This window comes from Harpia harpyja, chromosome W (assembly GCF_026419915.1).
Source record: "Harpia harpyja isolate bHarHar1 chromosome W, bHarHar1 primary haplotype, whole genome shotgun sequence".
NCBI lineage: Eukaryota > Metazoa > Chordata > Aves > Accipitriformes > Accipitridae > Harpia > Harpia harpyja.
In genome coordinates this window covers 12,995,625-13,022,734 of record NC_068968.1, presented here as the reverse complement: position 1 = coordinate 13,022,734, position 27,110 = coordinate 12,995,625, and the positions used below count along the sequence as shown (strand labels likewise).

The 27,110-nt window shown below is 42.4% G+C and overlaps 1 protein-coding gene across 1 annotated transcript in view; it reads right to left on the bottom strand.

Moving 5' to 3' along the window:
* Window positions 1-26,658, bottom strand: part of FCHO2 (FCH and mu domain containing endocytic adaptor 2) — a 118,658-nt gene extending 92,000 nt beyond the window's left edge. The window contains exons 1-5 of the mRNA XM_052775405.1: window positions 26,559-26,658; window positions 17,558-17,649; window positions 2,350-2,424; window positions 375-516; window positions 132-284 (exon numbers count right to left, since the gene is read on the bottom strand). Coding sequence (XP_052631365.1) covers window positions 132-284; window positions 375-516; window positions 2,350-2,424; window positions 17,558-17,649; window positions 26,559-26,588 — 492 coding nt within the window. The 5' untranslated portion in view covers window positions 26,589-26,658. The remainder of the gene's footprint in view (window positions 1-131; window positions 285-374; window positions 517-2,349; window positions 2,425-17,557; window positions 17,650-26,558) is intronic.
* Window positions 26,659-27,110: the final 452 nt, after the last annotated feature.

Here is a 27,110-nt window from a genome sequence, read left to right as displayed (position 1 = left end):
AAAGTATCATGCACATTATGAAATAGCCACAACTACTTTTAGCCCTTTTTGAGCATTTCACTTACTAATACAAGGTGAATGTGTTACGGATTGACAACACAATGAATTTAAGTAAGATGTTGCAGAACTACCTTATCAACTTCTCTCTGTGTTGCTCCTTCCTTTTTCAAACGTTCTTGTTCGACACACTTTGCACTGTAGTTTTCCTTTGATTTCTGTAAGGCCTGAGTGATACTTTGAATGTTTTGCACTGCTTCCAATGTTCCTGAAACATCTTCTTTAGTCTGCCAAATATCACATAGTTGTCAAAAACAAACCGTTTTAATTTTAACATTAACAAGTCATTGGACATGCATAAGAAAAAAATTAATAACCTTTTTATAAGTTTTGATTTGTTCATCTCCATACTTGTGAACTTCTTTTATTAGCTCTTGTAATCTCCGCACAAGGTCCGAGTGACAGCTTGCTAGTTTTTCTGTTGAGGTTTTGAAAACATCCCAAACTGGTGCAAATGTCCTAGATTGAAGGGGGAAAAAAAAAAATAAATTTAATGCTCATCTGGATTTTTTCCTTTCAGTTGGCTACAATTTTTTTTTAAATAGTGCTAAAGTATAACTGATATGTTTACAGAATTTCAGCTCTGTTCCTAAAACTGAAGCAAACAAAAAACCTAACAACTGCTATAAATGATGTTCTTATTAAACGTTTCAAACTTATTTGGACTCCTACCTAACTTTTCGGTGTTTTACCTGTATTGACTCTAATGAGTAAAACGCAGCAGAATTAACTTATTCTTCTCCATCATCAATACACAATAATGACAAATGATATTCCTAAAGATGATGCAAGAGCAGCTCAAAAAAAATTAACATGTACAAGTATTTTTATGTGCATACTTGAATAGTGAAAAGAAACCAAAAGTTACTTGGCTAGTTAAGTTTCCAGTTGTCTTACATCATTACAGCCACAAGATTAACCATATGGTAAAGGAAGGTGGGGGACAGGTAATTCCTCAGATTCAGATTTCTATACTGAATGGACTTCTCCAGCTATTCTAAAGATACGCTCCTACCTCAGTTTCCAGGTCAATGCTGCTGAAAAATCAATACCATGTATAGCCTTTAAAGCACTGATGTTCAAACTAACACGCAGATACAGAACCTTTGAAGAATAGCAACAACTGGTATCTAATTATCCACTGATGAAAGCTCTCCACATTTCTAGCTGTGATTACTACAAATAAAAATAATCTTTAGCCTCATCTAAGAAGTCTGAGCTGTTGGCATAATCTTTCTAATGAAAACAACATCCATTAATCATTCCATTTTTTAAAAAACGTCCCATGTATAAAATTTTAATTAAACTATGAAATAAATCTATTGAAAGGTCTCATTCTTAACATGTCTGAGGACAGAGAAAACACTTAAGAAAGTAGAAATAATTAAAATAAATACATTCACTGCCACATTTGCAGACCATGTGTTCTCTCTTCAAAATAATTACCATAGGCTTGGGAGCACAGAATAGAAAGTCACATTCTTTATTATGTCTGAAAAGAACTCAACCTTAAACACAGAGGAACAGACAATTCCTCCATGGTGTTGGTTGTTTTTGGGGTTTTTTTTAAACTGTGGATAAAGAACTGTACTGTCTTGTTTTTGTCATAGCTGCATGATATCTTGCATAGCAGCATAGTAACTGAAGAACTAACAATCATTTTTAAAGGTGGCAAAGCTATGCTACCTTTAACATCATCAATAAAATATTCAGAATCAAACTTGATTCTTAACATGTTGTTACGGATGCACGACTAACCAAATCCAACAGGTGCTAAAACTCAGATTTATTCTTCAGCAAAAGTTAGTTAGAAGTCCGGTAACATTTTATAAAATCACAGGCTCAATGATGTAAAGAGAATTAATACTACATGGCCGACTTAAGAATCCCCAAGATTTAAAGTGATGGATCAAAACGCGCGTATCACTCACCTAAAAGCTGAGGGCTCTCTCCCTCGAGGAATTACCTCGGGCAGTGCCCTGACCCAAGGGGGAGTCCCCGACTGCAGACCCGCTGCTCCGAGGAGGACTGCCAACGTGTCCTCAGGCGGGACCCCGTTTATACCCCTGTCGAATCTGACCTGTGGTCATTTAATTCTATTGGTTAGGAGGGTCACCTTGGTGTACCTGGCGCATCTCGATTGGCCAGTTCAAATTTCAACCTGCAGCCTCCAGGGTTTCCTTCCCCTTCTCCCTTCCTGGAGAAGTTTTGTTTCCTGCTGGCAGGATGGGGGGGGGGAATGTACTGCTACACATGTATGCAGTTAATTATTTCTCTCTTATACACACTTACCCAAGTTGTGTGTAATTGCTCGCTGATTTGGCTAGTTTTGTCATTGACTTTGAATATGCCTCCTCTATCGTAGCCCTGTCAAAGAAAGCAATCAAAAGCATAATCGAAATTTTGAAGATATCTGAAGACAAATGAATATGCATTCTAAAGGTGCAAAGCATAGGACTTTTTACTTTAGCTGAAAACGACTCCATTTTAATGGCCCATCAAAAACTATATGCAAAAACACAGAAGTATATTTAAAAAAAAAAAATCTAAGAACACTGTGACAGAATGTTGCAGGGAACAGAAACAAGTAAAACCTAAGGGCTCAAGACTTGCAAAAAATGATTCCTTCCTTCCTATACTCTCTGCTGTTCCCCTCTGCCTTTGACATTCTTTAGTCAGAGTCAGAACACAGTGACATAACAATCACCCACCTAACACTGTCTAAACACCAGAGATTTACAGAGCAACAAAATCAAATAATTTGTAATGAAAACACTAAAAAACCCAAACTGAATGCTTACTGAGCAATCGCATTTGTTCACATTAAATAAAGTGGGGTCTTCTCTAAAAAAAAAAAAAAAAAGACTAAAGTTCTTTGCATAGTGATGCTTGAGTTTGCACATTATTTGACTGTGTTTTCCAATTAAGTATATTGTGTTCTACCATTTATAATTATTTTTAAAGAAGTTTCTCTTAATACATTCTGATTTATTTTGGATAAACTCCTCCCTACATAAAGTTTCATTATATTTTCCTGCACTCAAACCCACATTTTTACTTGTCTTTTGGAGATTCAAAATCCAAGGGTCCACCTAGATTTCCTCCTTAGAGCCTATGCTGGGGCAATTGCCATGGAACAGCAGTCACACACAACATATCATGGCAGTGACTCCCCTGGAAATCCTTCCCCATCCTCCTATTATTAAGGTTAAGATACACACTATTTTAATTTTCTACCATAAATCAATACTCAATATGTAGTGCCAACTTAGATTTAGAAGCATCCTGGATTTAAGCAAATACTGTAATTCTCTGTCTTGAAAATCCAAAAGCCTGAAGCAATTTCTTTCCTGCTTTGCAATACCTTTATTCAGAGGCGGAAGAGGGGGAAAAAAAGGGAGATGACAAATTCACCGTTCTTGCAAGCTACCATGACTATAACCATTTATTGCTGAGGCAGATGTTTTTATTTCTCCTTCACAGCAATGCTTTCCAAGCAAAAAGAATTTTCTTATGAAAATATGAAACAAAGTAGTAGCGGTCACCTGAAACTTTGAGGAGCATGTATTTAAACCTACTGAACTTCCAAAATAACAATCCAGTCAGTTAGACAATCAATTTGTTGTAAAATGCAGTAATTCAATTACATTTTAAATCTCACCTACAAAAAACTACAAAGTTATTCACCATTAAAAACAAAACAAAAAAAAAATCAAAACTTTCTCCTCCTTCCCCATATGTAAGTATTCTTGATGATCTGAAAAAGTTTGTTTCCAAGGTTTGGAATTCTTGCTCACTGCATAGCAACAAGCACATATGTACAGACACCCAGAAGAGACACTGATTTTTTTTTTTTTATTACCATGATGAACAATATATTTTTATTAATTATCAGTAGCTTCTATCAAAGTTTTCTAGATTTGAGAGCTCAATGCTTTTTTTTTTTAAACACAAGATTTTGACCAAAATCCACACCTCTCTCTGCAGCAATTTAAAAAATACTTACATGAGCAATTTCCACGGAACTGGAGTTCCCCAACTTACTACACATTATCAACATACAACAGTTACAAACACTAACAACCGAAATATGCTGTTACTGACCAGTTGGGCATGTATATCTACATTTGTTTTATCAACTGACTTCCCAGAGCATTCTGATGTACTGGTAACACACTATGAGCATCTGAGTAAATTAATTTTCACTGATTTGAAAATCTGTCTTTGATTGGAATCTGTTAAACATTTAAACTGAAATAGGAGTATGTGCATTGCCAGTTTCTTCTGATCAAGAAGTTTCTTTTTTATGATGCTTACAGACAACTGGTGCAGAAAAATGTTTGAAAGACTTCTGGAGAAAAGCCAACAATACCTATTCAGTTACTAGCTGAGCACAGTAGTTTCTTACATGTAAACATTTTAGGTGTTAAATGCACACAAACATTTAAATTTAAAGAAAAACAAAACAAAACAACGAACACCAAAAGCACTGTGCGGGCAGCCCAATCTTCTTATATTTTAACTTCTTTAAAAACATTATTTCTACATGCTTTATCAAGAATAGAACAAAGATACCTATCTTTCAGCAGACAGATAGATATCCTGCCCCACCCAATATTTACCAACATTGAGCAGATTGCCTGCCACAAAATTCACTCTTTCAGGAGACACATCTGAACCTCCTAGAAAGCAATAACTACTGACTGAGCAAGTCTTTCCCATTCACAGTAGCAGAATATCTGGACAAAAGGCAGTAAAGAACCATTGATCCAACTGTCCCTCAGTTCTTTTAGTACTTGACCATTAACAAATACTCAAAAATGAAAAAGTGAAACAATACAGTGGAAAATTGAATTGGTATTGACTAACTGAACACAGCCAAAGGGGAAAGAAACCTTCTGCCTGTGGACACATATTTAGCTAACGTCGGTCGCAAGAGCATTGCAGACGCCTTTAGAAGACCTTGAACAGAATAAACAAGACGACAAAAAAACAAAGATGATAATAAAGCCAATTAGAAGAACACAGGTGTGCATTCCACGATAAAGGGAACTTGGCACAAAAAACCTCAATTCGGCAGTTTATCTCAACCAATTAGACTGAGACAAGCTTCGCATGTTTAAGTTGATATAACCAATTATATCTTATGCTTATGCACGTGTACAGAGTTGGTATAACCAATTATATCTTATGTTTATGCGCGTGTACAGAGTTGATATAACCAATCATATTTTATGCTTGTGCGCGTGTACAGTGACTTTGCAGAATATGTGACTATAAATATGTGTGTGTTTTAGCAATAAAGGGTCGTCTGCTTTCAACTTTACAGGCGTCTGTCTACTTCAATCTCCTCACTGCCCTAGGGATATCCAGTTTCATTTTTTCAGAGGAAACAACTTTGCAATTTCAGAAGGTTCCTACAGAAGTTTTGAAAGAAAAATTTTCATTAAAATGCTTAAGCTGACTATAATAAAAAAATTGTTCCACATCCTAGACAATTTTTCTTTTTTAATTATTACTATTTCTAAGGCTGGAGAAAAGGGAGCAATACTCTTCCCTGATGTATTGGGTTTGCGTGGTGGGGTTTTGGTAGCAGGAGAGGGGCTACAGGGGTGGCTCCTGTGAGAAGCTGCTAGAAGCTTCCCCAGCTCCAAGATGGACCCGCCTCTGGCCAAGGCCAACCCAATCAGCAACAGCGACAGTGGTAGCACCTCTGGGATAACATATTTAAGAAGGGGAACCTGCAGTGGGGGAGGAGATTTGGAATGTGAGAGAAACACCTATGCAGACAGCAAGGTCAGTGAAGAAGGAGGGGGAGGAGGTGCGCTGGAGGAGGTTGATGCCCCTGCAGCCCCTGGTGAGACAGCAGGCTGTCCCCCTGCAGCCCATGGAGGTGAATGGTGGAGCAGATGCCCACCTGCAGCCCATGGAGGACGCCATGCCGGAGCAGTCAGATGGCCCCAAAGAAGGCCATGACTCCATGGGAAAGCCCGCACTGGAGCAGTCTGTGCCTGAAGGACTGCATGCCATGGAAGGGACCCATGCTGGAGCAGTTCGTGAAGAACTGCAGCCCGTGAGAAGGACCCACGTTGGAGAACTTTGTGAAGGACTGTCTTCCGTGGGAGAGACCCCATGCTAGAGCAGGGGAAGAGTGAGGAGTCCTCCCCCTGAGGAGGAAGGAGCGGCAGACCCCAACCCCCATTCCCCTGCGCCGCTAGGGGGGTGGAGGAGGTAGAGAAAACCGGGAGTGGAGTTGAGCCGGGGAGAGGGGTGGGGGGAAGGTGTTCTAAGGTTTGGTTTTACTTCCCATTATCCTTGTTTTGATTTGACTGGTAGTAAATTAAATTGATTTTGTTTTTTCTTCCCCAAGTTGAGCCTGTCTTTTGCCCATGACCATAAGCGGTGAATGATCCCTCCCAGTCCTTGTCTCGACCCAGGAGCCTTTCCTTATATTTTCTCCTCTTCATCCCACCAGGGCTGGGGGGGAGGAGTGAGCAAGCAGCCTCCTTGTGCTTTGTTGCCGGCTGGGCTTAAACCACAACACCTGATTAGGCTGCACACAACCAAAACACTATTCTGAACAGCACAACTAATGGAGACTAGCTTCATACAGACATGTCCTTTGTGCCCTAAGCAGTCTGTACATCCAAATACACTCAACCATCTTTCCTCTCTCTCTTTTACACCACTCCCATAAAAAAAGCAAATATTCTGGCTAGTATGGAGACTCCAGCAATGCTGACTGACCAGCTGACAACTGTATGTTTGACAGTGAAGTACTCTAACTTTTTGTAAGTAGTATCACCAACTCAGATGTGTCTCCTTTACCTAACCAGCAATTTCCAGTTTTCACTCTCCTATATCTCCACATCTGAATGAAACTGGCCAATATGTTCAGAAGGAATAAAAGGGCAAACATGAAGAAATTGCAAATATATGTAAGTTTAGTTTTCATAGGGAACAGCTCAGAATATCAGGTGTAAGTAGGGCATAAAAACACTAGATCTAGGAGGCTCCTAATGAATCTTGCTCATCCACTTACATATTTCTAGCAGAAGAGAGTACTGCAAAATAATATTCAGACTACAGGAGGGGAATAGATAATTGTGTGCAAAATCTCCTAATTTCTTTGCAATAAACAAAGATGCAAAACAATACATCCAAGACAATCAGACTGTTGTAAAATACTGTTGAAGTACTGCCCAATACAATTTCTTTTGAGATCAAGAATTTGACCTATGTGAATAAATGTGTGCTACTGAAACATATTTATTTCCTGGGAAATAGATTGACATACTGCAATAACCTCATAATGGTAGTGGAAGGGCTTCACTGCCTAGATATGGACACACAAACATTTCTACGAAAGTGAGGACACCAAATATTTAAAGTCCATCTATTTCTTTGAAACTACAAACTATATGCCACAAACTACCACTAGCTTAGACTGAGATTAATCAGTGATGCACCCCTGACTTGAAAAGAACCATCTATTTGGCATTCAACTTTTTTTTTTTTTTTTAATGGCAGCCTAGCATACCAAGACAGATCAATAAAGCAGAGCTGAAGAAAACACAATGGAACAGATAGGAGACCAGGTTTAATATCTGACAGGGAGAAGATAACTGGAAAGAACTGAACTTATTGCTGCTGGTCTGCATCACTGACAGATTTTCCCAATCCCAGGGCAAGTTGTTCTTAAGGAAATATACTAAAGCCTTGTCAAATAAATTAAAATCTAGTGCTAAGATTCTAGTGAATCTCTGTGTTAACTAGAACTGAAATTTTTCATATATTTTATCAAAAATGCTGTAGGTAAGATGGGTGCACATCTCTGGCATGTCCTGATCTAGTCACAAGAAGAGAAACTACATTTCTTTCTCTCTCATTGAGGATAAAGTGCCCATGTGGATCCTCATGTGTTCCTAGATGGTCATTAATCTTTAGTCTTAAATGTTATTTAAACTTGTTTACTGGGGAAAAAAAAAATTGGCTCCTTCTTGCCACATGACTAGAATTAATTAGCAAAAACTTCAGCTAAAACACTGTTAATATGTGAAGAAAGTTTGTCGTGGTTTAACCCCAGCCAGCAACTAAACACCACGCAGCCGCTCACTCACTCCCCCCCACCCAGTGGGATGGGGGAGAAAATCGGGAGAAGAAGCAAAACCCGTGGGTTGAGATAAGAACGGTTTAATAGAACAGAAAAGAAGAAACTAATAATGATAATGATAACACTAATAAAATGACAACAGCAATAATGAAAGGATTGGAATGTACAAATGATACGCAGTGCAATTGCTCACCACCTGCCGACCGACACCCAGCCAGTCCCCCGAGCGGCGAATCCCTGCCCCCCACTTCCCCGTTTCTGTACTGGATGGGACGTCACATGGTATGGAATACACCGTTGGCCAGTTTGGGTCAGGTGCCCTGGCTGTGTCCTGTGCCAACTTCTTGTGCCCCTCCAGCTTTCTCACTGGCTGGGCATGAGAAGCTGAAAAATCCTTGACATTAGTCTAAACACTACTGAGCAACAACTGAAAACATCAGTGTTATCAACATTCTTCGCTCTGAACTCAAAACATAGCACTGTACCAGCTACTAGGAAGACAGTTAACTCTATCCCAGCTGAAACCAGGACAAAGTTCCAAATATTTTATTTATTGATTGTAAAAGCACATCTCATTTAAAATTTCATTTGAAGGAGCTGATAGTGAAAAATAAACTAGAACACCACATTCTTTTTACTGGTAATTTTGTGTAGAATGAACTGTCAAAGTTTTATTTATGTCACCATAATAAAGCAAAGAATCCAAGACAGATAAAGCATCAAGTTATTTTTACCCATTTACACAAGACCTTTCACCTTAGAATCAGTATGAATAAAATAGAGCATGCCCAAAGAATACAACATAAAGGAGATAAGAAGCAGAGTGAGCGAGCTTCTGATCTAAATATGGAGAAAAATCAAAACACAATAGATGTAAAACTAATAAAATTAAATATGTGGCCAGGTGACATACAGCTTAGGTCTATGACTTACTACTATAAAAAAAAATGACTGATTACAAGAACTAAAGCAGGTTTCAAAGGAAATATCCAGGCACAAGGCAAACTTTTATAACAGTCAATAATAAAAGCAGTTAAGCAGTTTTAAAATAATAATTTAAAAAAATAATCATTTTTTAGCAGCTTGTGAAACCCTAAACATTTTATACTAAACATCAATAGCATGACATCCCTCCGCTAAATCCGGAACCCTGTCTGGCTTCATAATGTGTTCTCTGGAATCAGGGATTCTTGAAACACAACATTCCTTGGTTTATGCAGTCCTTCTAACAGGAGATTGCCCATCACACATGGACTCTGGAATTAACCCGTGTCGTGGTTTCAGCCCAGCCGGTAACAAAGGACCACGCAGCCGATTGCTTGCTCACTCTTCCCCACCCCCTTCCAGTGAAATGGGGAGGAAAATCAGAAAGGAGAAAAGAAAAAAAAGAAAACGGAACCTCGTGGGTTGAGATAAGGACAATTTACTGGGACAACACAAAAAGAGAAGTTACAACAACAACAACGGTACTAATGAAAGAATATACAAAAAGAGTGATGCACAGTGCAACTGCTCACCACCCGGAACCCGACGCTCCGCCACTTCCGAAACCGGGAGAGAGCCTCCCCCCAGCTCTACTCCCCAGTTACATACTGAGCATGATGTCACATGGTATGGAATAGCTCCTTGGCTAGTTCAGGTCAGCTGTCCTGGCTGTGCCCCCTCCCAGCTTCCTGTGAAAATTAACTCCATCCCAGCTGAACCCAGGACATTATCCACCCCTTATTCTATACCATCTACATCATGCCCAGATCCTACATTTCCCAATTAATCACCATCACTTTCCTTGTCTTTGAGAGATAGATATATGGACACCCCAACACACAAATAGCATTCCCTTAGTCTATGGGCCATCCCTCTAATGTGTCCATCAATTTTATTTAGTCCACGACTTTGGGGCTCCATCTGTTGTAACAGTCCTTCAGGATAAGAGAGATGGTTTGAGGTGTTGGGTTGTTGCATGCTGCCTCTGGAGCTTGCAGCTGGTACATTTAGTGCAACCCACACCCTTGGTCTACAGGTTGAAGAGGCTGATCTTGAGGAAATTGCTGGGCGCCAGTTCAAGTTCTATCACTGTTGTACTTGGCTCAGTTTCAAAGTCCATCCTTCAGTCATTTGGGTAATTCTTACCGTAATACCCTTGATATGGCATATAGACACTATAGATACAATGACATACATTGGCAGGTTATTTAGCAGTTAAATAGCATACAGCCTAATTCACTGGCTATTCTCTCCCAAAATCAAATCTCCCTGAGGTACACATCGAACTTCCCCATCCTTCTGCATCACCCACCAAACGTACCCAGGTCCTTGAGCAAAAGCAATGCCATGAATGGGTTTGTCTCTGCCAGAGGCAGGAGTAACCCAAACTGTCTTCCCTAGCATACTCTTAATGTACACTACAGGGACTTTATCCCCTTCTACAGTATGTGGAAGTCTTGGTTGGGCGGGCCACCCCAATTGGCAGATCATCTAGTATTAACCAACCAGGTGGCTTTTGCTAAATGTGTATCCCAATGCTTGAAGGTTCCACCCCCCATTGCTCTCAATGTAGTCTTTAATAGACCACTGTATTGTTCGATTTTTCCGGAGGCCGGTGCATGATAGGGGATGTGATATACCCACTCAATGCCATGCTCTTTGGCCCAGGTATCTATGAGGTTGTTTCAGAAATGAGTGCCATTGTCTGACTCAATTATTTCTGGGGTGCCGTGTCACCATAAAACTTGCTCTTTAAGGACCAGGATAGTGTTCTGGGCAGTGGCATGGGACACAGGATATGTTTCCAGCCATCCAGTGGTTGTTTCCACCATTGTAAGCACATAGCGCTTGCCTTGGTGACTTTGTGGGAGTGTGATATAGTCAATCTGCCAGGCTTCCCCATATTTATATTTCAGCCATCGCCCTCCATACCACAGGGGCTTTTAGCTGCTTGGCTTGCTTAATTGCAGCACATGTTTCACATTCATGGATAACCTGTGTGACAGTGTCCATGGTCAAGTCCACCCCTCGATCGCAAGCCCATCTATATGTTGCATCTCTTCCTGAAGGCCTGAGGTATCATGGGCCCACCGAGCCATAAATAGCTCACCCTTATGTTGCCAGTCCAGGTCCACCTGAGACACTTCAGTCTTGGCAACGTGATCTGCCCGATGATTCTTTTGATGTTTTTCAGTGGCCCAATTCTTGGGTACACGAGCATCTACATGACATACTTTTACAAGCAGATTCTCTAGCCGAACAGCAATATCTTGCCACAATGTGGCAGCCCAGATGGGTTTGCCTCTGCGCTGCCAGTTGCTCTGCTTCCATTGCTGTAGCCACCCCCACAGGGCATTTGCCACCATCCATGAGTCAGTATAGAGATACAGCACTGGCCACTTTTCTCTTTCAGCAATGTCTAACGCTAGCTGGATGGCTTTCACTTCTGCAAACTGACTCGATTCCCCTTCTCCTTAAGCAGTTTCTGCAACTTGTTGTATAGGTCTCCATACAGAAGCCTTCCGCCTCCGATGCTTTCCCACAATGCGACAGGACCCATCAGTGAACAGGGCATATTGCCTCTCATTTTCTGACAGTTTATTATACAGCGGGGCCTCTTCAGCCCATCTCACCTCCTCCTCTGGAGACATTCCAAAATCTTTGCCTTCTGGCCAGTCCATGATCACTTCCACAATTCCTGGGTGACTGGGGTTTCCTATGCGAGCTCACTGTGCGATCAGCGCGACCCACTTACTCCACGTGGCATCAGTCGCGTGATGTGTAGAGGAGACCTTCCCTTTGAACATCCAGCCCAGCACTGGCAGTCGGGGTGCTAAGAGGAGCTGTGTTTCAGTACCAGCCACTTCTGAGGCAGCTCAAACTCCTTCATATGCTGCCAATATCTCTTTTTCAGTTGGAGTGTAGCGAGCCTCGGATCCTCTGTATCCCTGACTCCAAAACCCCAGGGGTCGGCCTCGGGTCTCCCCGGGTGCTTTCTGCCAGAGGCTCCAGGTAGGGCCATTCTCCCCAGCTGCAGTATAGAGCACATTTTTAACATCTTGTCCTGCCCGGACTGGTCCAAGGGCTACTGCATGAACAATCTCCCGTTTAATTTGTTCAAAGGCTTGTTGTTGCTCAGGGCCCCATTTAAAATCATTCTTCTTCCGGGTCACTTGATAGAGAGGGCTTATAATTTGACTGTAATTTGGAATATGCATTCTCCAAAACCCCACGACACCTAAGAAGGCCTGTGTTTCTTTTTTATTAGTTGGTGGGGACATAGCTGCTATTTTGTTGATCACGTCCATTGGGGATCTGACGACGTCCATCTTGCCATTTTATTCCTAAAAACTGGATCTCCTGGGCAGGTCCCTTGACCTTACTTTCTTTTATGGCATAACCAGCCTTCAAAAGGATTTGGATTATTTTCTTCCCTTTCTCAAAAACTTCTGCTGTGTTCCCCCATACGATGATGTCATCGATATACTGCAAGTGTTCTGGAGCTTCACCTTTTTCCAGTGCAGTCTCGATCAGTCCATGGCAAATGGTGGGGCTGTGTTTCCACCCCTGGGGCAATCGATTCCAGGTGTACTGGACGCCCCTCCAAGTGAAAGCTAATTGTGGCCTGCACTCCGCTGCCAAAGGAATGGAGAAAAATGCATTAGCAATGTCAATTGTGGCATACCACTTGGCTGCCTTTGATTCCAGTTTGTATTGAAGTTCTAACATATCTGGCACAGCAGCACTCAGCAGTGGTGTGACTTCATTCAGCCCATGACAGTCTACTGTTAGTCTCCACTCCCCATTAGATTTCCGCACGGGCCATATGGGACTATTAAAGGGTGAGTGAGTCTTGCTGATCACTCCTTGGGTCTCCAATCGGCAAATCAGCTTATGGATGGGAATCAGAGAGTCTCGGTTGGTGCGATATTGCCGCCGGTGCACTGTTGTGGTAGCAGTTGGCACGTGTTGTTCTTCAACCTTCAGCAACCCCACAATCGAAGGGTCTTGAGAGAGACCAGGCAGGGTAGACAGCTGTTCAGTGCCCTCCACCTCCAAGGCAGCTATACCAAAGGCCCATCGATACCCCTTCGGGTCCTTAAAATACCCCCTCCTGAGATAGTTTATGTCAAGGATGCACGGGGCCTCTGGGCCAGTCACAATGGCATGTTTCTGCCATTCATTCCCAGTCAGGCTTACTTCAGCCTCCAATACAGTTAGCTCTTGGGATCCCCCTGTCACACCAGAGATACAGATGGGTTCTGCCCCTTTATAACTTGATGGCATTAGGGTACATTGTGCACCAGTGTCCACTAGAGCCTTATATTCCTGTGGGTCTGATGTGCCAGGACATCGAATCCACACCGTCCAGTAGACTCGGTTGTCCCTTTCCTCCACCTGGCTGGAGGCAGGGCCCCTCTAATCATGGTTAGAGTATCCGTTACTCACTTTTTGCACACATGAATCAGAAGTCCCTTCAAGAGGATCAGAAATGAGATCAGCCCATCTACTGCGTCTGGGAGACTGCTCACGGGAAACTGGAGCAGCAGCTTTCCAAGAAGAATCCTCTTTTCTGGTTGCTTTTTCTCGCAACTCCTGTACCCGTGCATCCAGGACTGAGGTAGGTTCTCCATCCCACTTCCTCATGTCCTCTCCATGGTCACGCAGGTAAAACAACAGGTTAGCCCGTCGTGTGTATTTTCTCTCTCCTCTCTCTTGGGCAGAGGAGTGCTTACTCCCAATAGCTGCGATGCGGGCCTGTACAGGTGGGGAGGAGGACATATCCACTTTGAATTGCTGGAACTCTCGGGACAATTCCTCTACAGCCGAGACACAGGCCCATAGGGAGGAAGAGAGACTTCCTTCATATTGCCGGAGTTGGACAGCCAATTCATCCACCGTTTGTCCATTGCCTTCTTTCCAGGACATTACTGCCAATGAGTTAGCATAGGTTGGTGGTGCACTTCGTAGAAACTTCCGCCACATCGGTTGCGTGCATTGGACTTCATCTGGATCTGTGGGTGACTGCGCATTTTCTGGATCATTATAAATCACCTCCAGCACAGCTAATTCCCTCAGGTACTGGATACCACTCTCCATGGTGGTCCACTTGCCTTGGTGACATGTAACTTCATCCTTGAAGGGGTATCTTTCCTTTACACCTAACAGAAGTCGCCTCCAGAGGCTGAGGACTTGTGTTTTTCTCCCAATCGCCTTGTCAATGCCCCCTTCCCTACACAGAGATCCCAACTGCTTGGCTTCCCTACCCTCTAATTCCACACTACTGGCCTCATTATCCCAGCATCGGAGCAGCCAGGTAACAATGTGCTCACCTGGGTGGTGGCCAAAATCTTTTCCCATGTCGCACAACTCACTCAGGGATAGAGATCAGGTGATTATTTCAGGTTCTGCCTCTTCCTCCTGTTCTCGTGATGACCCTGGTTCACTTTCATCCCTCACTAAGCAAACTGATTTCTTTGTGTGTTTCTTCTTCTGTACAGGGGCAACTGATACTGGCATAGGTTGGTTCTCTGGTTCAGCTGCAGTGCCTGTCGCCAGGGTAGGTGTAGCCACGGTGCCTGTAGCCCTGTTTTCCCTCTCTTCCCCCTGAGGGTGCTGCCTAATATCAAGCAGTGTTTGGTAGATACTGGCCAGGGCCCAGCACAGTGCAGCAAGTTGTACGTCTTTGGAATAGCCACAGCATTTTTCTTTCAAATATTCTACCACTTCATGAGGGTTCTGTAGTTGTTCAGGAGTGAAGTTCCAAGCCACTGGAGGTGAGAAGTTCTCTCCATATCCTCCCACATGCCATGCCACCCATGAATATCCAGCCTTGGGGCAGATCTCTGGGTGGTACTCTTAAAAAACCTTTTTGTAGCCCTAAACAAGACCTGAAACATATTCAGGAGGCATAGCACTAACAGCACACTGGCTTGCGCATCCCAAGGATATTCAAAATTCTCAAAAGCTGTTGTAATTAGTCGGAAGGAGAGAAGGGAGGCGAACGGACGGGGGGAAGTATCCCTCCCTAACTTCCCCATGGATTGAGTGTAATTACCAATAAATTCTGATAGAAGGCACCCAAAGTATGGAAATGATATCACTGCTGCATACAGATACCAGCTTAACCTCATGACCAGTGATGTAATCATTTCATAAGTCAACACTGCCCAGTGTAGCAAAATGATAATCCTGATCCCTCTCCCAGAGGTGATAAACGTAACCACAGGGAATACATAGAGCATATAAGAACTTACACAACGCCACCATGTGAACAAATGAACCAACATTGTGACTAGCAACTATTTATCTAATATAAGAAATGCATATAACAAATTTGTTTTACCACGCTCTGGCCAGATCTGTTGTTATCTCAACCCTTCGTGCCCCACGTTGGGCGCTAAAAAGGACTGTCGTGGTTTCAGCTCAGCCGGTAACAAAGGACCACCACGCAGGCACTTGCTCATTCCTCCCCACCCCCTCCGGTGGGATGGGGAGGAGAATCAGAAAGGAGAAAAGAAAAGAAAAAAAAAAAAAAACAAAAAAAACCAAAACGGAACCTTGTGGGTTGAGATAAGGACAATTTACTGGGACAACACAAAAAGAGAAGTTACAACAACAACAACGGTACTAATAAAAGAATACACAAAAGGAGTGATGCACAGTGCAACTGCTCACCACCCGGAACCCAACACTCCACCACTTCCGAAACCGGGAGAGAGCCTCCCCCCAGCAATACTCCCCAGTTACATACTGAGCATGATGTCGCATGGTATGGAATAGCTCCTTGGCTAGTTCAGGTCAGCTGTCCTGGCTGTGCCCCCTCCCAGCTTCCTGTGAAAATTAACTCTATCCCAGCTGAACCCAGGACAACCCATTTCACTTAGTGGAAAGTTTTTTGTCACTTCATCTCACTTTGAAACTATGCAAACGTCAGTGTCACTGAGTACCTGCCAGATCCATGATGGTTACATTTTGTGGAAATTTTTTAAAAAATTCTTTGTTGAGGTCTATTTCAGGCCAAAACTGAATTTTTGATGAAAAAATCCAGAAAACAAAGGCTGGTTTTTTTGGAGAGCTTTTACTGCAAGAAACCTTCACTGAAAGAGGTCCTCAATTAGCCTCTTGCAAGTTTTTTCTATGCATCATCTGGTGTCAGTAACTGAATAAGACAATATTCTGAAGCAGACATATCATTAATTTCATCCAGAATGGAAATTATGTTCAATGTAGCAGCAACAGTCGTCTTCTATAAAGAACATCCATTTAGGAAGTTGTCACATTTGCAGATTTCAGTTCTATCCCTTCCATCCCATAAAGAAGAACCTGGGTTATTTTCTTGTCCATACATATCACTCCCTTTTCTTTAACCAACCTAGTTTCTGTCCTGAATTCAGCTGGGATAGAGTTAATTGTCTTCCTAGTAGCTGGTGCAGTGCTATGTTTTGAGTTCAGTATGAGAAGAATGTTGATAACACTGATGTTTTCAGTTGTTGCTAAGTAGTGTTTAGTCTAAAGTCAAGGATTTTTCAGCTTCTGATGTCCAGCCAGCGAGAAAGCTGGAGGGGCATAAGAAGTTGGGAGGGGGGACAGCCAGGGCAGCTGACCCAAAGTGGCCAACGGGGTATTCCATACCATGTGACCTCACATCTAGTATATAAACTGGGGGGAGTGGGGGCGGGGGATCGCTGCTCAGGGACTAACTGGGCATCGATTGGCGGGTGGTGAGCAATTGCACTGTGCATCATTTGTACATTCCAATCCTTTTATCATTACTGCTGTCACTTTATTAGTGTTATCATTATTAGTTTCTTCTTTTTATATTCTATTAAACCGTTCTTATCTCAACCCACAAGTTTTACTTCTTTTCCCAATTTTCTCCCCCATCCCACTGGGTGGGGGGGGAGTGAGTGAGCAGCTGTGTGGTGCTTAGTTGCTGGCTAGGGTTAAACCACGACATTTCTCAACACCTTAATCTAAAATTATAATTTTTTATGATCATACTAGAACTTGCTAATACCCTAATTCTACATCTATGGTCAAAAACTTTGAAAGACTGGTAATTTTTACTACTTAAATTATTGCTTTTCTACCAAACATGATGAAAAACTGGGATTAATTTAAATAAACTGCTGGACAGCCAATGTGACATTTCTAGCTTTTTACTTGTTTTTTAATTCAAACCTAAAAATTAGAAGCTTGTTATTAATTGATGCTTAAGAGTCACTATTCAGTTCTAAGCAAATGGAATAAACCTAAATGTTCTTGTAGGATATGAGAGATATTTTAAAATGCTTGTTGATTTTTATATATTTTGCATGTTACTGTAACACAATGATAAACTTAAATGAAAACCACAAACAGTATATTAGAGAGCCAGGATTAGCAAGGATAAACACTTACCTTTCTCTTATAAAGTCTGCTAAGTCTTTTGTTGACAAATGTCCGTGTTTCATGTTGTGATAGAGGACATCAAAGCCATTGTTCCTTTCCCCCTAAATATTAATAATAAAAAGAAAGTAGAACTATGAAACACAACATGCTAAAACAATTACAGAACAAAATATAGAACCTATGCATTTTAATAACTGATCAAGTTTCATCGAGTGAATGATTTCTAATGCTTCAGCTTTTTACCAACTGCCATTAGTTCCCTTCAATCCCTTATATATAAAACAAACTAAAATCACCTCAGCAGCCACTACTATCCTTAGAATGACAACTCTTCTATTACATATTTCTAGACTATATTTAAAGCCATTTATTTTCTAGATTTGTACGGGTCTTGTATTCTTTCACTTCCCATCTTATTAAACACATACTTAATATTGCATTCCCTCTTCATTCCCTCATATCTTTCATTATTTCCCATGAACTAAAATTCACACTTTGGGATCACTAGACATCCCACCTCCCCAGTTCTTCATACTTCATGGATATTTCTCTGTTTTTTGTAAAACTGGTAAAAATCACTAACTTCTTCCTTCTCACAGGTAACTTCCCTTTGTCTATTCTTAGGTTTAGTTTTAAAACTTAAAACATTTTCCAATCAGTAAGGTATATCTCACCATTAAAACTGAGACACTACCCTAAAAACTGATTAACTCGGCCAGCTTATCACCTCTGGCACCATGGTAAACTTCCCCCAAACAGGAGAAAGCAACAATAAATGAAAGAAAGGTGAGGCAAGGCACTGCATAACACCACTGCTACTATAAGAGTTTGCCTGTCAAACTATCCATTCCCCTCCTGCCTTTCAAAAGCTTGAGATCCATAACACTGCTGCTACTAAAGACACAGAAGCATGCCCTCAGGAAAACCGCACGCATGTTCATGGGAAGCAGAATCCTGGACTTTTCACAATAGCAGCTCTACATCTCCAGTGAAAGAAGCCTGAGGATTTGGTCAGACACCACTCCGATCACTTCTGTCCTTTTTGTTCTGGAAAAATTTGTTTGTACAGCCATAAGGCACACCTGATCAGGGAAATTATACAGCTGAAAAATAAAGCTAGCAAATAAAAATAAAGATCAGTGATCTGGATCAATCAGTCTTTATAGTATGAAATTGTATGAACTTTCTTAAGATTATATATAGTTTACATTGTATACTGCACAGTCATGGTTCAGTCAGCATGACTAAAGGACCCCAGCTCATTGCAAGGAGGAGGATGACAGCCCTCACCCTGAAGAATAAAGGGTACCCCTGGACTACCCAGATCACACCAGCATCCCAGCCCCTCTGACACCTCTGTGAAACCCTGCCGTTATCTGGCATCAGAGATAAGTAACTGTAGCAAGACCGACTCCAGGGACATCTAGATCAGGAAAGAAGCAGATGGATGATGACGCCATAGAATTATAGTTGCTTTGCAAAACAGTAGTGTGTGTTAAGTAGCGATTGGTCAAATCATGCTGTACCTGAATGCCAGAAAGGTATAAGAACCCTCTGTAAAACTGCGTTCGGGGTGCCCCAATTTGAATGGGATACCTCATGCACATGAATAAAGAATTACTCTTGTAATTCTATACTTTGTGTCCTAGCCTATCTCCTCAGTCAGCACAACCCAGTTGTGAAATTTTTGTAACAATAAACGCAGCAGATAGCAGAAATGAGATGAGACCTTCCACTCCCATACAGAAGCAATTACCATCCACTGCTATGACTGACAGACAGTGAAGTTAGATGCAGATTCTTCTAGAAGTTGGATCTTGCAGAAAGAGGAATCTCTTTTATCATTTATAATATCAGGTTATATGCAACAGACTTCCACATCAGTTTGAAAGACCATTCTGAATGTCATTTCAGGGGTAAAACACCATCTGTTGTGGATGATCCCATCATTACTCAACAGAAAACAACTGTAAAACTGTGTATGAAAATGCAAAATGTAAGCAGGCCCTCTCCACACAGGCTCCATTTAATTACTTTGGAGTTGATTAGTAGTTTTTTCCTTTTTCCCCTAGAGCTATCAAAACTCTCTTCAGAAGCTAGTGTTCTTGTTGAGGTTTCCCATTTTACACTGCCATAAGAGAGCTCTTCTGTGGATATCGTATAGATGTCTCCTGACAGCAAGTCATAAGAGGAAACGGCTTCAAATAGAAGTAAACACTTCACTTACATAAGTCTACAATGAGGCATTACTGACAAACTTTGCATACAAAATAAATTAAGAGTCATGGTGTGCTGACTTTGGCTGGAATAGAGTTAATTTTATTCATAGTAGCTAGTATGGGGCTATGCTTTGAATTTGTGCTGAAAACAGTGTTGATAACACAGGGATGTTTTCATTACTGCTGAGCAGTGCTTACACAGAGTCAAGGCCTTTTCTGCTTCTCACACCACCCCACCAGCAAGTAGGCTGGGGGTGCACAAGAAGTTGGGAGGGGACGCAGCTAGGACAGCTGACCCCAAATGACCAAAGGGATATTCCAGACCATATGATGTCATGCTCAGCATATAAAGCTGGGGGAAAAAGAAGGGAGACGTTTGGAGTGATGGCATTTGTCTTCCCGAGTAACCATTACGCATGATTGAGCCCTGCTTTCCTGGCAATGGTTGAACACCTGCCTGCTGATGGAAAGTAGTGAATGAATTTCTTGTTTTGCTTTGCTTGTGTGCGCGTCTTTTGCTTTCCCTATTAAACTGTCTTTATCTCAACCCATGAGTTTTCTCACTTTTACTCTTCTGATGATCTCCCCCATCCCACTGGGGGAGGGGCGGTGAGGGTGGAGTGAGTGAGCAGCTGTATGATGCTTAGTTGCCAGCTGGGGTTAAACCACAACATATGTAAAAATAGGGCAGACAGCCCTTCCATATCCCTTCACCAAGAACTAACTGCAACAATTTTCTCCTGGAAATGAAAGTAACCCTGTCATCAATTGTGAAGTCAGAATTCAGCATTTCCATGACTTGTAAATAACAGGAAACAGGTTACAGGAACTCTGTTTTACTAAACTACTTCATAGACTTTGAAAAATTTTAAGAATAAGTTTGTGTTGCATATAAAATATGATTCTTAATTTAAAACTTATGTTTGGTAAAATAGCCAGAAATTTCTGGGCAATCTGTAGCAGTATTTATTTCCTATGTTTCTAACCAAATTGTATAAGTGGAAGCTCTGTCTACTTTGGACCAAAACCGTTCAACATTAACATTTATTAGTGTAAAAAGCTAATACTCTCTATAATAGCACCCTCTTTTGACCCAATGTAAGCAAGTGTTTCTCAACTATTAAAGTGATTCTAAAGTTCCCATGACTGGTCAGATACATAATACTTGTTGAGCTACCATGAGAAGCAAGAAGAGGACAGCTGCAAATACTGTTTCTGCAGAAAAACAAAGCAGATGAGACAATAAAAGGCACATGGAGTTCTCAAACACATTTTGATTTTGATCAAATTTCAGAAGGTTAATGAAAGAAGTTCAAAGTTTGATTTCCACCCCCACGACCCCCCAGTTCATCAAGTAAAGAAACATTTGACAATAAGTAAATTACCATCATTTCAACCTATGCTTTTATAACGTGCATTAGCAGTGGTATAGCATGCACAAGCATCCTTCACGCCTATTCAACCCTTTAAACATGACCATATCACTACATTACACTTAAGAAATGGAACAGATTGAGAAAAACTATAGAATGGTTTGGGTTGGAAGGGACCTTAAACATCATCTAGTTCCAACCCCCCCTGCCATGGGCAGGGACACCTTGCACTAGATCAGGTTGCTCAAAGCCCCATCCAACCTGGCCTTGAACACTTTCAGGGAGGGGGCAGCCACAACCTCTCTGGGCAACCTGTTCCAGTGTCTCACCACTCTCACAGTAAAGAATTTTTTCCTACTATCTAATCTAAATCTACCCTCTTTCAGTTTAAAGCCATTACCCCTTGTCCTATCACTGCATGCCCTTGTAAGAAGTCCCTCTCCAGCTTTCTTGTAGGCCCCCTTTAGGTACTGGAAGGCTGCTATAAGGTCTCCCCAGAGCCTTCTCTTCTCCAGGCTGAATAACCCCAACTCTCTCAGCCTGTCCTCAGAGGAGAGGTGCTCCATCCCTCTCATCATCTTCATGGCCCTCCTCCGAACCTGCTCCAACAGGTCCATGGCCTTCTTATGTTGGGGGCCCCAGAGCTGAATGCAGTACTCCAGGTGGGGTCTCATGAGAGTGGAGTAGAGGGGGAGAATCACCTCCCTCGACCTGCTGGTCACACTGCTTTTGATGCAGCCCAGGATACTGTTGGCTTTCTAGGCTGCAAGCACACATTGCCGGGTCATGTTGAGCTTCTCATCAACCAACACCCCCAAGTCCTTCTCCTCCGAGCTGCTCTCAATCCACTCATTGCCCAGCCTGTATTTGTGGTTGGGATTGCCCCAACCCATGCGCAGGACCTTGCACTTGGCCTTGTTGAACTTCATGAGGTTGGCACAGGCCCACCTCTCAAGCCTGTCAAGGTCCCTCTGGATGGCATCCCTTCCCTCCAGCACGTCAACTGCACCACACGGCTTGGTGTCATCAGCAAACTTGCTGAGGGTGCACTCAATCCCGCTGCCCATGTCGCCAACAAAGATGTTAAACAGCGCCGGTCCCAATACCAAACCCTGAGGAATGCCACTCATCACTGGTCTCCACCCAGACATCAAGCTGTTGACCGCAACTCTTTGAGTGCGGCCATCGAGCCAATTCCTTATCCACCGAGTGGTCCATCCATCAAATCCATGTCTCTCCATTTCAGAGACAAGGATGTCATGTGGGGACAGCGTCAAATGCTTTGCACAAGTCCAGGTAGATGACGTCTGTCGCTCTTCCCTTGTCCACCAACGCTGTAACCGCGTTGTAGAAGGCCACCAAATGCGTCAGGCACGATTTGCCCTTAGAGAAGCCACGTTGGCTGTCACCAATCACCTTCTTATTTTCCATGTGCCCTAGCATAGTTTCCAGGATGATCCGCTCCATGATGTTGCTAGGCACAGAGGTGAGACTGACTGGCCTGTAGTTCCCCAGGTCTTCCTTTTTTCCCCTTTTTAAAAATGGGGGTTATGTTTCCCCTTTTCTAGTCAGTGGGAACTTCCCTGGACTGCCACGACTTCCCAAATATGATGGATAGTGGCTCAGCCACTTCATCTGCCAGTTCCCTCAGGACCTGTGGATGCATCTCATCAGGTCCCATGGACTTGTGCACCTTTAGGTTCCTTAGATGGTCTCAAACCTGATCTTCTCCTATGGTGGGCGGTTCTTCATTCTCCCAGTCCCTGCCTTTGCCTTCTGCGTCTCAGGTGGTGTGGCTGGAGCAGTTGACAATGAAGACTGAGGCAAAAAAGTCATTGAGTACCTCAGCCTTCTCCATGTCCCAGGTAACCAGGTCTCCCTTTGCCTTCTGGAGAGGGCCCACATTTTCCCTAGTCTCCCTTTTATCACCGACGTACCTATAGAAGCTTTTCTTGTTGCCCTTGACGACCCTGGCCAGATTTAATTTTATCAGGGCTTTAGCTTTCCTAACCTGATCCCTGGCTGCTCAGACAATTTCTCTGTATTCCTCCCAGGCTACCTGTCCTTGCTTCCACCCCCTGCAGGCTTCCTTTTTGTGTTTGAGTTTGTCCAGGAGCTCCTAGTTCATTCATGCAGGCCTCCTGGCGTTTCTGCCTGACTTCCTCTTTGTTGGGATGCATCGCTCCTGAGCTTGGAGGAGGTGATCCTTGAATATTAACCAGCTTTCTTGGGCCCCTCTTCCCTCTAGGGCTGTATCCCATGGTACTCCACCAAGCAGATCCCTGAAGAGGCCAAAGTCTGCTCTCCTGAAGTCCAGGGTAGTGAGCTTGCTGTGCACCCTCCTCGCTGCCCTAAGGATCTTGAACTCCACCATTTCACAGTCACTGCAGCCATATATTCTATACTTTTGATTATACATTAAAGTCATAACTTGCTTAATCCTCTTTTTAAAATAGCCTGCCAAGCCCACAACTTATTCTCCAGGAAACAGGCAGACAAATATTCAAACTGCAACATTCAGAAGTGGTACTCAACCATCAAAAGTTCAGGTCCCTAATTTACTTTAAATTGTCATAAAATAAAAACTGGATAATCTCTAAATTAAGTTTCTGAACCCTAGTTAAACCTTACAACTGCCTACGGCAAACATGATATATCAATGAAATGTGACCAAAAAAACCACCCCTCTTGTTAGAAAATCACTAAATAGGAAAAGTCTAGAAAAGAATGAACGTGGGAAATAGAGTCACTTGCTTCAATTTCTGGGGTGAGAATTGAAAAATTTGTATCCTTTGCCTCTTGTTTTGGCCAGCTCCAGAAAAACTGTCCTACAGCTAGTTTTACACTTAAAAGTACTACCCGTACTATTCTGTCAGATAGGAGAATGAAAAAAACCCACACCCCTAGACAGCAGATTATGCATGCAAGAATCCTCATACAGATAAATCATAATGGCATAGAAATCCTTTTGGTAGAAAAATTTTGTGTGTATCAAGAAAATTCCAGAGTTGTTCCAGAGTTACACTAACATACCAAATAATAACTATAGACGATCCATTAATTGGGGGGTAGGGGGGAAAGCACAACTCCCTCATATAGGTGAAATAAAGTATTTGCTTAATCTAGGTACAACTTTTCAACAACTACAAGATTTGATTTATGCTGCTTAAAAGATACCCTATTTAATAATTAATTTACAAATTTTAGTGCAACAGAACAATAGAAACTGGGTGTACATTCCTGCAATTCTAAAATGAAAGTTCCAAATATTAACCAAAAACAATCTTCTCTTTACCCACAAACTTAGAAAAACATGTACTAGTCATTATGGTTTGTCCATTTGTATTGTCGACTTTTTTTCATTCACCTAACTCCAGGTAAATTTAAACTCATTTTAGATGCTCTGATAAACGTCACTGTCATTTTGTTTAAACTGTTGCTGCTTGTTGCAGTTTCAACTAAGTAACACGTGTTTCATACTTTCCACCTAGGCAATTATTTAATGTACCCTGTATACATGAAAATATTCCTCTGATTAATATTATGGTGTTATATTTTTGAAAGCTAGCTAACAGTAATTTTCAATTAACAAGTGTCTGAAGAGCTACGTAAAATTGAGAGCATAAAAAAAAAATCAAAAAAAGTAGTCACCTGATGTTTACACTGGCAACATATCTTCTTCAGTTCTGAAAGTTTTGAGGAGTTTGAACACAAAAGCAACCTGGCAATTTCAATTTTCTTCTTTCAGCTTCAATAAATTAAATAAAGATCAGCTCCAGAGAAGCTCTATGCATATGAAGGAGAACAGATATTTTTATCTAGATCTAGATAATTAAAAATATTTTTTTGAACAAAAAGATGAGAAGTTGCCTACTCATGCTAAATGTACATGCAGATGGAGGAGACTGAGCAAACACTGCACGACAGCTCTCTTGAAACTGAGCATCCAACTGTATGCCAAGCAGAAGAGTAGCACTGTGTAAACATGTGAATGGAAGTCCAGGCAGAAGCATGACAAGTCTCATTATCACTCATATCACATAAATGTGTATGAGAACGTCTTGCACTTATTAGAGCAAGCCTCTTCACAAAGCTAAGATAATTAACCCTGGACACAGCCAGCCCTTACATGTTACAAAAAGAACTTGAAAAGAATGGTTGTGAGGAAGATTCCTTTCTCAAAAATCTACAGGTAACACCAGCGATTAAAAAGATAAAATAAAAAGAATTCATCAAAACCAATTTAAACACACATTTTTATATCCCAGAACTTCCAGACTTACCATGCACAGCATTACACAGAGACCAGTTTCAGCTATATATAGAACTTCCAACAGTTGAATCAAATTAATTTAAAACAATTAACAAATATATACTGACTGGCTTAGAAGTGGCTTATTTTGGTTGACCTGAAACAGTTTAATAGACTCACAATTAACAAGAGTATTGCCTGCACCAGTCAGTTTAAAAATCAAACTTATGTCAAAGCTTATGCAACACTTCCTAAGTAGTGCTAAGAAAACAGTAAGTCAATGATAACGAATACTTTTTATTCTACTGTATCAGTATGAGTGTACTCAAAGTGACAAAACCTAGCTGCGTATAATGGAAATAACTTACAAGAACACTTACTTTAATGTTTCAGACCAGCTACAGTCACAATGAAAACAAGTTTCATTTCATGCAACGCTCAATAATCCAAATCCAGATTTTAAGTTTTTCTCCATGTATAACTACCCAATTAAAAATATAAATATCTGCACAGAAATGACTGACAAATCATTTCTAAAACCGACTGGAAAGTCTGTTGTTTCTCTAGCTAGCTACTGTTCAGGCTGTACCTTCTATTATGCAGACAAAAACGAGTTGTCAGTACAAAAGCATTAAGTTCTGAGACTCAATTTTGCTTTTGCGTGATACAACTGCAGGTTGTTACAGTTAGTACCATTCCCCCAAACAACTGCATTGTATGGGAGGCTTAACGAAGAGAGATCAGACTGCAGTAGAAGCCCCATCTACACACCACAGTGGCTGCAAGAGTAAGACCCCCTAGCAAAGGGTCTCCCGCTCGTATATACACATCCCTTGGCCCAGCAAACCCACTCCCCAATCGTTTCTCCCTAACGGACCACCGAGCACTGCACGAGACAGGGCGCTTCCCCCACGGCCCAGCCCGGCCGAGGCGAAGCGAGCCGCGGCAGGCGCAGGAGGCCGCCGCAAGAGACACAGAGTGCAGCGGTAAAGACGGCGGCCACCATCCCTCCGCCGCGCTCCCCGCGGCAGGGCCCAAGCCCAGTCCCCAGGGTGGCGTAAGAATCGAGGCTGCTCCTGCGGAAATTACGCCGGCTGTACTGTACTGTACTGCACTGCACTGCACTGCGCCGCGCCCTGCCCGTCCCACCCGCGGCACTTCCCTACCCAGAAGCTCTCCACGAAGTAGGCCATCATCACACCGCCCCGGCCCTCAGCAAGCCCGGCGTCAACCTCCGAAACGCCAACGAAGAAAATGAGCGCCAACAAAGGAAATGAGCACCTCCGCAGGACGCCACACTTCCCGTTACGATGCAACCGCCTCCTTCCAGCCCCGCGCATGTGCCCAGCTGCCGCCGGGGGCCGCGGCTCCTGCGCAGGCGCGTCCCACACCCCCCCCGGGCGGAGGAGCAGCGCGCGCATGCCCAGAGCGTCGGCTCCACTGCAGCGGAGAAGTGCTCTCAGAAGTAAAGAAACCCTGATCTCTACAGAAATATGAATACACTTGCAGAAGGCACACTCAGAAATCTTGAGTAAAATCCCCTCTAAAATATGCAGTAACCACTAAGGAGTGACTACACTGAAGGCTGGAATGCACACGAATTATTTGATACCCAGGAGAATAGATTCATGCTGTTTGAAGTGGCATCATAACCAAGCATCTTTCCATCCACATAGGATAAGATCCTTCATGTGGGCATGGTGGTGTTGGGTTACGGT